At 48.1% G+C, this 10,909-nt stretch overlaps 1 protein-coding gene across 4 annotated transcripts; it reads right to left on the minus strand.

Annotated features, from left to right (window-relative positions):
- Nucleotides 1-302: 302 nt before the first annotated feature.
- Nucleotides 303-7,618, minus strand: LOC108930757 (nocturnin-like). Of its 4 annotated transcripts, none has more exons than XM_018746164.2 (3): nucleotides 7,547-7,618; nucleotides 1,607-1,873; nucleotides 303-1,488 (listed from the first exon to the last, which is right to left on the minus strand). In XM_018746164.2, exons 2-3 carry the CDS (start codon nucleotides 1,863-1,865, stop codon nucleotides 629-631), a joined length of 1,119 nt encoding a protein of 372 aa, XP_018601680.2. In that variant the 5' UTR covers nucleotides 1,866-1,873; nucleotides 7,547-7,618; the 3' UTR covers nucleotides 303-628. The 4 variants fall into 4 exon arrangements, with proteins under 4 accessions (XP_018601680.2, XP_018601679.2, XP_018601681.2 ...); XM_018746163.2 differs by having other exon boundaries at nucleotides 7,463-7,605; XM_018746165.2 differs by lacking the exon at nucleotides 7,547-7,618 and adding an exon at nucleotides 5,549-5,723.
- Nucleotides 7,619-10,909: the final 3,291 nt, after the last annotated feature.

Below are 10,909 nucleotides of genomic sequence, written 5' to 3' on the forward strand. Positions count from 1 at the left end.
CATTTCTGTACACAGGAACTTAAGTTTTACTACATTAGTTTCATCTTCACATTCAATGACACCACATTGCTTTCAGAGTGGTGTTGCACCTGTCAAGCAAGGCACACATTGGGATGTGTTAAATCAACACCTTATAGTTTAGAATCCCTTTTTTCTTACTGTACAGGGTTTCCCTAAATTGGCATTTAATGTCTAGGGGCACGGTGAGTTTGGCCAGTGCCTGCTGTGTGGGGTTCAAGCCCTACTTGAGATGCCTTGCAGCGGACTGGCGTCCCATCCAGGGTGTGCCCCCCTCCTTCGGCCTTGTGCCCTGTGTTGCCGGGTAGGCTCCAGCTTGCCGCGACCCCGCTCAGGTCAAGCCGTTGTACACATTGGTTGGCATATAGTGTATTTGTCATGTTTATCAAAGTGAAAAACACTGCATGACCGTACATGTTATGGTCTGCAGTGGCACGGCCAAATCTCAGTGTCTGAGACACAGGTCAAATGATAATCTCGACAGGTAGGCTGTTGCCAACAACCTTTAATGTGTTGCTATGGGCCCAGGACAGTGTACAGGATCCCCTGGAGATGTCAAATGAATGTTACAAATAACAAAATTAAAAATCAGGACAGAGCTCCATAAATATCATTTAATGCCCTTCGTCACATCTTCAAGCAGCCTGTCTGGCTCATCCCTAAAATTTAAGTTGCAGACGAGTGACAAGTGATCGGAAGGGTAATTGTAGGAGGGCAAGCGGTTGGGTCCGATCTGCTCCTCCGTGGGGAAATCCAACACTGAGTCCACCACAAAGGCATGCTGGGAATACCAGACGTAGTCCAGCGTGTGGCAGCTCTCGCCCGAGGGCCGGATCTTCCAGGTGGTGTAGGGTGGCTCCGATTGCCCGTCTGTGCTCAGCAGCTTGTAGGCACTGTTCAGGTTGAGGCTGGATGTGGCGAAGCGACGGTACACGTCCTCACTGGGCTCGGCGTTGAAGTCCCCGCACACCAGCAAGGGGATGCACGTGCCCTGAGTGACGTGCTGCAGGTGGTAGAGGAGGTCAGAGCCTTGGGCGCTGCGCAGACGCTCCCAGCCGCTGCGTGCCTTCAGGTGGGTGACGGCGACGCAGAGCAGCCGGCCCGTCTGCTTGCACCGCAGCTTCTGAATGATGGCCACCTGGTTGGTGCTGACCATCATAGCAGTGAGCCGGAGGCTCACGCTGTCCACGAGCTCAAAGCATTCCTTCCTGAAGAAGAGGGCGCACCCGTCGGGCCCGTTGTTGCTCTCCACATCTAAGCAGGGCGACCAGGGCTTGGGGTAGAAAGTGCTGTGGTAGCCTAGGCTGTTGAAAACGGGTTGGAACGTGTCATAGTAGTGGTCCACTTCCTGCAGACACAGGATGTCCGGTTGGTAGGTGAGGATCTCCTCCAGGATGAGGTACTTGCGCTCAGCCCAGTTGAGCGCGTCGGGAGGACACCGGACGAAGCTGTCCTTCCCCTCTCCTAGAGCTGAAACGCGAGAAGAGAAAGCTGTTGACTAAAACGGCCAGAGCCTTGTCTGATCAAAGCAGCGAAACGGTCAGTGGTGCAGCGAAGCAGATGAGCCCCCGTGTTTAGCACCTAGCACCTTGGGCCAAGATGTTCCACTGCATGACCCGGAAGGACCGCAGCTGGCTGCCGCGCTTGGCATTCTTGCCAGGGAAAACGAAAGAGCGGCGCAGCCGGGGGGGTCGATTCCGCAGCGCCTCCTTGCACTCCCTCAGCAGCTCGTCCGGGTCACCGGGCTCCACGTCGGCTGGTTCTCGGTACGGTGCTCCCTGGGCCAAGGGGGCGCTGCTCAGGGTCTGGGCCAGGGCACTGTACAGCCTGCTGGCGCTGCTGCCCATGGAACACACTGGAAGGGAGAGAGAGAGAGACACACAGGTTTACGGTGTAAAATAAGTGCCTTCATTCACTGGTCTAATTGATCGATCAGCTGAAGGATGCAGTAACTCCAAAGTGCTTCATCTGAATTGCTGCAGAGTAAAAAATACCCCTGTGTATGAATGGGTGAAAGCATCGGAATGTAAGTTTTTTTTTTAAAAAATTAAATCAGCGGCAAAGCGACTGCCTGTACGAAGATGCAGCGAGTGGTCTCAGCACATCTTGCTTGGATTTACGTTATCGTTTGATCGCAATCATACTCGCTAAACACTGGAGTTTTTTCTGTCCCAAAAGAACCTCAGAATTATATGTGTATGAAGACCTTACTCATATGACCTTTCAGAGACGCAGAGTACTATCGATCGCCACACGGTACAAACCCACCAATCCGATTATTCGTCAGCAAAAAAAATAACCGAACCTCTGCGTCACGTAAACCTGCAGCCAGATCTAATTTTGTTGCTGGGCCACAGCGGCGAAATACATTCACATTTATTCATCTAGCCGATGCTTTTCTCCAAAGTGACACTATTTATTTTACGGCGTAACGCGCCGGGGGGGTCGGAAAGGGGGGGGCGGGGGGGGGGGGGGGGGGGGCGGAGCCAGGCAAGGGACAACAGCAGCTGAACGTAATCAATGCCCCTATTAGTCTGAGTCTGAGGAGTTCACGCTGGAGACGACCCCGGGACGTGAGAGAGAGAAAGCACGACCCCGGTCCCCACAGCAAACCCAACCATAACCTCCCCCTCCAAGCACCCCCACGCTGTCCCTCAGAGCAATAAAACCCCCCCTCTCTAGGGATCCTGGTGACTGTCTCAGCCCCTTCTTCTTACATACCTATTTATACAGCTGAGTAATATTTACTGGAGCAATTTAGGGAAAGTACCTTGCTCAAGGGTACTACAGCTGGAGGTGAGATTCAAACCTGCAACCTTTGGGTCCAAAGGCAGCCATTCTACCCACTACACTACCAGCTGTGCCCAGGGGACCATATACAGACATTACATTTACTTATTGACATTTATTTATTTAGCAGACACTTTTCTCCAAAGTGACTTCCAACAAACTATGTAGTGTAATCAGCCCCCACACCTTATTCACCGCGGTGACTTACACTGCTAGATACACTACTTACACTGGGTCACTCATCCATACATCAGTGGAACACACACACATGCTCTGTCACTCACACACTATGGGTGAATCTGAACAGCATGTGTCTGGACTGTGGGAGGAAACCAGAGCACCCAGAGGAAACCCACACAGACAGAGGGAGAACATGCGAACTCCACAAAGACTGAACAGGGATCGAACCCATGTCTCACAATGCCTGGGTGGTGCGAAAGGACAGCAGCGCTACTAGCTGTGCCACCGTGCAGACATATACCTGTTTACAAAGCAAACATCTTGGTTAGCCCCTCAGTGACCCTGCTTCCACCTGCCAACCAGTACGTACCGCACCTCATAGTAAAATCATTCCGGGGTCACGGCAGGACAAGGCGCTGAGTCTCTAGGTCACTCCGAATGCTTAGAGACTCTGCAATAACATCCCATGACATCATCATCATCATCATCATCAGGCTACGCTGCATTTCATAAACCATCTAGAGTTTCTTCAAAACCAGACAAACTGCCTAATAAAACGAAAGAAAGAAAAAAAAAAAAGCCTTCCCTAACGTGACGAGAACGGACATCACGCGTACATTTTTACACGCAGCAAGCTGAGCTCTGGAACATGGCGTCGGGTCGGCCTCTTTCTTAGCGCTCGCTCAGCGTACCGTCTCAACTTCAACTCCACTTCCAGACAATTTCACTTGTACCGATTTCTCAGCAGCTCCCTTTCGCCGGATTATTTACGGTTGTGGCCTTGAAATCATTGCATTGACTTGCGCCGTTAGTAAAACCGGCAGGTATTCCGCACGGAGGCGCCTCCCTAAAGGTTACGACGTGCGCGCGGGAAGGCGGAAACGTCGACCGAACCGACGCGAAACCGTTTTTCCCGCAGCGGGTTGAGCTCACCGACTCTCATCGTGATCGCGGCCCCTAAACCCGTCTCGCACCAGCCGGAAGGACGGCGCGAAGAGCTGGGATTACTCCGTAACGCAGGCCGTCTGTACGCGGGCGCGCCAGGAGCCGTCCACGACAGCACGGAGGTCCACGTCCAGCCAGGAGCAGGGTCGGGACTCCTGCCGTGATTTATGAGAAGATGCTCAGAGGATCTATGCAACATCCTGGCTTGCGTTTATTCCCAGGCTTGTCGTAAGTCTTCCTGCTCCCGGTCGGTACGGAAACGGCAGCGTGTCAGAGTGGGAGAAAGTGACACGGAGCCCCGGCTCGTCTCCGTCCTCCGTCGCATCTCTATAAGCGGATCTGGCGCTCGGCTCTGAGTCTAAGCAGCTCAGCAGGTCACGTATGACCTTTCTCAAGGACAGCGAGAGGTTCTCCTTCGCCCTCCTTTCATTCCTGTAATGTGTTCCACGCCCACAGGCAACGCTTCGCCACAGGCTGTTCCTGACGCTGGACGCAAGTGTGGTCCTTTAAAACGTGACAGCGGTCAGTGGACGGAGCTCACGGCGAGCGGCAGGAGACGTCCACGCGATCCCCACCAAGAAGGAATATCGGGGCATTTTAGACGTTGTGGATGATAATCGCTGAGCAAAGGTGCTGTAAAACCCAAAACAGCTGCATGTTTCTGTCGTCCATTCCCACCCACACTGTGGCCTGACCACGTTTATCCCTCCTACTCAATCCTTCCTTGATAACTAAATACCCAGAAAGTGGGGGTGGGGGGGTGGAATACAGCAGGACAGAATAGCATAGAAAGACTGCTGAAGATGAACATAGTGATCACGATGAAAGTATTGATATGGAGTATTGCGCGCGCGCGCGCGCACACACGCACACACACACACACACACACACACACACACACACACACACACACACACCGTCCCGCGGCTGGGGCTCATCTTTAAGAAGCACTGCTCGACAAGAACAAATCCTTGTTACTCACCAGCAAATACCCAGGACGGAACTGTGAATGTGATTTAAGGGTCAGGAAAGGCAAAGCCAAGTGCAGCACAAGGTCAGAGAGCCTAGTTGAGGAGAGGCGCCACCTACTGGCGAGAGGGGGAAGTGCGCTGGGCTCAGTTTGGGAGCCCTGCGGCACGTCTCACATGGATCACGGCTGCATTAACACGGGGCATTAAAACTCTGCAGGTACCTTTCCGGCAAAAACAAGCGTCCCACAAAAGAACTGTCTTTATCTGTGATTAATGTTACATGACAAACTTCATGTACAGTGAATCGTTTCCCACCTGTGCTTCAATTCAGGGATGACGGTTTAAAAAGCAGCCAAACTAACCCTTTTTTCTAGATATGAGAGCGTGAGGGGTGCCGACTGCGAACCTAAACGACATCTGCATTAAAACTTGAACAAAAAAGCAAAATGACAGTAGTTGAAAGGCTTCAGAAGTGACGACACCTGATCCGTCACTATCTGCCACACACACACCTCGGTGTAGAGGACGATAATGGAAATCCACAAAGCATCACCGCCGTGACCGAACGGCCTCACATTGCATGTCCGAGGGCACTTTGTGGAAAAACAGAATTCTTTTCATACACACCTTCGCATTTTACTTACGTGACCAGAGAAGGATCAGAATGCAGAAAACGCAAGACCGCTGGTTCGGCCTCCGACGTGGGGTTCAGTCCCAACGGTTACGAAAGAAAGCGAGCCGAGTCGCGAGCCCAGGGAGAAAGGCGAGAACCCAGCTGCCGCCTGAGATGAGCGCAAAGCAGGTGGGTGGATCGAGGACATAGGGAGCGACGGATCTCTTTTCGGAGAGCGCTGCTCAGAGGGCGCGGGTGTTGGATCCCTGCCGTGTTGGAAACCCGTGCTTGTGACCAGGCTGGGATTTTGCCAGATGCCGTATGAAAGGCCCAGTGTCCTGCACTCTGTGCAAACAAAGGGTCACTCTGGACATCCAGGGCCAGTGTCACATCTCACGCCCGTCCCGGACACGCTGCACAGTTCCCTAACGCTTATTCCATTACGCCGACAACAAGCGAGCTGCTTCCTTCGGGTGATCAGCACAGCGCCGACCCAAGGCGGTTCGTCTCAGTGAGGCTAATAAACTCAAATCTGCACCCCTCTGCAGAGCTTCCACAACACATCTAACATCTATTCACTAACAGCAGCACAGTGGCACATCGAGTAGCGCTTCTGTCTCACAGTGCCTGGGTGGTGCGAGAGGACGTAAGTTCGAACCCTGCTCAGTCCGTGTGGAGTTTGCATGTGCCCCCCGTCTGCGTGGTGCTCTGGTTTCTTCCCACAGTTCAAAGACATGCTGTTCAGGTTCCCCCATGGTGTGTGAGTGACAGAGAGAGAGAGTATGTGTGTGTGCGCTCCACTGATGTATGGATGAGCAACCCATTGTAAGTAGTGTATCTACTAGTGTAAGTCTTCCGGTGCTCTGGTTTCCTCCCACACTCGAAAGATATGCTGTTCAGGTTCCCCCATAGTGTGTGAGTGACAGAGTATGTTCCTCTGATGAATGGATGAGTGGCCTACTGTAAGTGTATGTAGCAGTGTAAGTCACCAGGGTGAATAAGGTGTGTGGGCTGATAACACTACACAGAGTTAATTGGAAGTCGCTTTGGAGAAAAGTGTTTGATAAACAACATCATCTGTTACTTTCGTGGAAATTGTGTGAAGCAAAAAGACAGAAGTAGAGCAGGTGCAAAAATAAGAAGCCCATTTAGTAGAGCTTCAAAAAGATGTACAACAAATGTTAAAGTTACAATTTTTACACTTACAAGCTTACAAAGGCCTCAGGTTTGATCCCCAACTCTGGCTGCAGTACCCTTGAGCAAGGTACTTTCCCTCAAGTGCTCCAGTAAAATTACAGTTGTATAATAAAAGGGTAAATCACTGTAAGCTTGGAACTGTAATAACTAACCTTAACACTAAGTTGCTTTGGAGAAAAGCATCAGCCTGATGAATAGATGTTCACATCTCATTTTGTTTGCAACTCCAAAATAACTGCTATCCCTCAACGACAAACAATAAGGCTTAATAAAACACACATATGACCTTATTCACAGGTTAGGTTGTAAAAAAGTGTTTTATACACCTAGTGTGTGATCCTGGACGAGCGGTTACTGACAAATCAAATGATCAAAGTAAAGCCTTCATGACAAAGAAATAGTCAAGGGCATTTTCCATCTGCGTAATTGTGCCTACAGTAAAACACTGTACTTAACAGAAGACGGAGGGAGGGACGGACGGACGGACTGCCATTGCAGCAACACATGATCAGTGCGGTATGGAAGGAAGGTGCCGCTTGGATTTGTTTCGTACGACGGACCGTCACGAGCGTGAGGGCAGCAGCGGAGGCTCCGCCCACCACGACGACGTCACTCCTTGGACGGACGGAATATACACACACACACATATATATATATATATATACACACACATATACACATATATATACACACACACACACACACACACACACACACACACACACACACACCCAGCGCGGCTACATACCGGCCTTCTTCACACTTCACGCACGCATTCCTGCTGGACTCGAGCGGCTATTTACACGTGTTGCATCATTACCGTTTAACTTACGTAAACAACACTTATTTCAAACCGTCCTCTGCTCTTCCGCCTCTCTGACCAACGTTTCACTCCCCAGCCGGGGAACGGAACTCCTGGAGCGACGGCGGAAGACACCATTTTACCACAGCTGGGGGGGGATATCTAAATTAATAGAAAACATTAACACTGACGTGAAAAAAAAAGCACACATTATATATGTCTCCCCCATTACTTCAGTGTTTTTATTTTAACTTCACTGCACTTAAACATTGACCCAACCTAATATTTTTCAATCTCTGGGTAGCGCCTATATCACATTCCCCTATTAACCGCGAAATGGAACGGTAAAATCAAAGGTCTCACGCATCCTCCGTGCAGTGCTCTGGTCCCTTCTGACCAATCAGAGCCGGAAACGCCCTTACGTAACTGTCCCTTTAGGCCGTTAGGTTATTTACATCGGTTGAACCCGGAGAGCGACTCAGATACCCTAGAAAACTGTCTTTCTAGCGTCACACAAATGAGTGTTTGAATAAATACTAGTTCATTAGTGAATTCACCCGTGTTCAGATGATTAAAAATAGACACATCCCAATGTCAGTTGGCTGTACTAATTGTACAGGAAGGGAACCACGTGGCACGTGTTTTTTTCTCGGTTCTGTCTCATCTCAGTAAAGCGCTGTAACTTTTCACTGCAACTCGAACCGCTGAAGCGTTCGCTCTTCTGTTGCTCAACGTGTTGCAGACTTAGCATTATGTGTTCATCTGAACGGCATGCAAGAGGTGACAAATAAATGCATGTTGTAGCGCGCTGCGCTCCGGGTTCGTATGGGGTGAAGGATTTTTTTTTTTTTTTTTTTAATCCGGATCAGAATAGATCACCCGCCCACCACGGTGCCTGGTCCACACACTGTCCAACTCGAAAGGAATACATTCCTCCATTCATTTCCGATAATTAAAATCTTTAATAAATAACTGCCATATCAATAATGCAATTTAAAATAAAACAATAAAAATCAGTAAGACCAGCTAATACGAAGACCGCATGGCAAGACCTTCAAAACACTAAACGCACACCCCAAGACTTAAAACCAAATATAAGAAATAATTAGAAGGAAACTTACCTGTTAACATCGACCGTTTAAAAGGGGCGGTCCCAGGGTGTTACCATACACATTACTTACCGTTTTGGGGTGTTTTCCTTTTCGCAACACATCTCCCCCTGTGTTTTTTTTAGGTGAATGATAAAATACTGTAGGATCCCCCCCGGAGCTACTGGAAACCGGCTCGGGAGTAGAAGAAACGTGCTCTTTATTAGAAGCGTACATGTCTCTTTTTTCTTTCAACTTTAATAAAGTTATCAATAAAATACACAACCAAAAACAAACAAAAAAAACCAGTCAAACGACCCAAAATCATTTTCCTACAGTTAGTCAACAAAATTACTAAACAGCCATTACATAAAATACATCATCAAGACAGAGAGAGTTTCTCATAACAATCCCCCTTCCCGGCTTCCAAAACTACAAACTAACCCTCTTCCCCCCCCAAACTTTATTTGATAAAAAAAAGTTATCAATAATACACAACTAAAACAATACATTAAAATCCACAATCAAACAAACCCAACACCATTTTCCTAGTTGGTCAACAAAGTTACTAAACAACCATTACATAAAATACATTGTCAAGAGAAAGTCTTTCCCATAACAATCCCTTTCTGGCTTCAAAAAAATATAACTGACCCATGTCTTCCCCACACCAATATATCCAAAAGGACTGTCCCCCAGTAGCAGCTCAACCGAAGTCGTCATCATAACATGCTTCCTTCAAAACACAAAATACTTCTAAATTACAACATAAAACTTGATCATACCCCTAAAAAAAAAACCAGATAAATAAACTAACCCTCTCAACAGCAATCTTAACAAAAAATACTTCAGACAATATAAGTGACACAGAACTCTTGAGAATCCCCTGGGTCACTCCCAGCCCCCCTGCGGCGCCCCATGGTTAAGGGGTTCCACCCGGGACTCCCCAGAATTCCACTCTCAAACACTGAACATAAATAGAACGACAGCCAATCAGAAACCGCACACAACTACGTACACACACATAAACGCTAATCCTAATGCCAATTATTTACACATTTACTCCCCTCAGCGCCGTTACAATACATATACAGAATTATAACACAACATGCACCCACACAACACACTAATCTAAACATAATAAATAAATAACAATAAATAAATGATTAATAAAAACACAACACGCGTAGTCATTTATAGGTGACTACTTAAAAGTGCAATAAGCGCTATAATTTTTTAAAATTGTGCAACTTAAATAAAATGTGCCATAAAACATCAGAAACCCTAATGGTGAAGGACATAGGGACAGCGTTCATTACGAACGTCTGTTGGAACAGCGACACACAATGAAATAATAATCAATGTGTGTGAATGACACAGAGAGAGTGTGTGTGTTCCACTGATGTATGGATGAGTGACCCAGTGTAAGCAGTGTATCTAGCAGTGTCGGACTTTGGGTGCTCTGGTTTCCTCCCACAATCCAAAGGCATGCTGTTCAGGTTCACCCACAGTGTGTGAGTGACAGAGAGAGAGAGAGAGAGAGAGAGAGTGTGTGAGTGAGTGAGTGAGTGAGTGAGTGTGTGTGAGTGAGTGTGAGTGTGTTCCACTGATGTATGAATGAGTGACCCGTGTAAGTAGTGTATCTAGCAGTGTAAGTCACCGTGATGAATAAGGTGTGTGAGCTCATAACACTAACATACTATAGTATCCACTGGAAGTCACTTTGGAGAAAAGCGCCTGCTAAGTGAATAAATGTAAATATAAAATATAAAAAATAATAATGCTCTCGCTCCGAAGACCCCTTTCCTCAAGGACCTACACCTCGAGACAACTTCCCAGCCTGCTTAGGGCGCCGTAGCATTTTCTCCTTTTTCCACTGGCAAACGCAGTCACCTCCTATATTCCCCGTAAGGCCCCCAGTGTCGTGATCGAAGACTTATTTACACTTTTCCCATAATTCAACAGTTTTTCCCGCCCAAACTCCCGGTAACGCGGGTCGTCACAGTAGAAATACATAACAGTTTGGTATCTGTGCGCACAGGCGAGAATCTGCTGTTGTCTAGAAAAGATTAAATCTCCTTGGTTTTGTTATATAATACGAGTCGGTATTTAGGGAGGTTCCCGGAGATGTTCGCGTTTGTTCTGCATCCGAATATAAGAAAACAACAGCAGGTTGTCCCTTACGTAAACTGAACTAATAAATCCGGAGACGAGAAGACAGGCTACCAAACTGCGCTTGTTTGTTCGGGATTTTCGGGTGAATAATGTCGAAGAATTCATTGGTATACTGGATTGTTAAAAAAAA

The sequence above is a fragment of the Scleropages formosus genome, chromosome 5 (assembly GCF_900964775.1).
Source record: "Scleropages formosus chromosome 5, fSclFor1.1, whole genome shotgun sequence".
In the NCBI taxonomy this organism is placed as follows: domain Eukaryota; kingdom Metazoa; phylum Chordata; class Actinopteri; order Osteoglossiformes; family Osteoglossidae; genus Scleropages; species Scleropages formosus.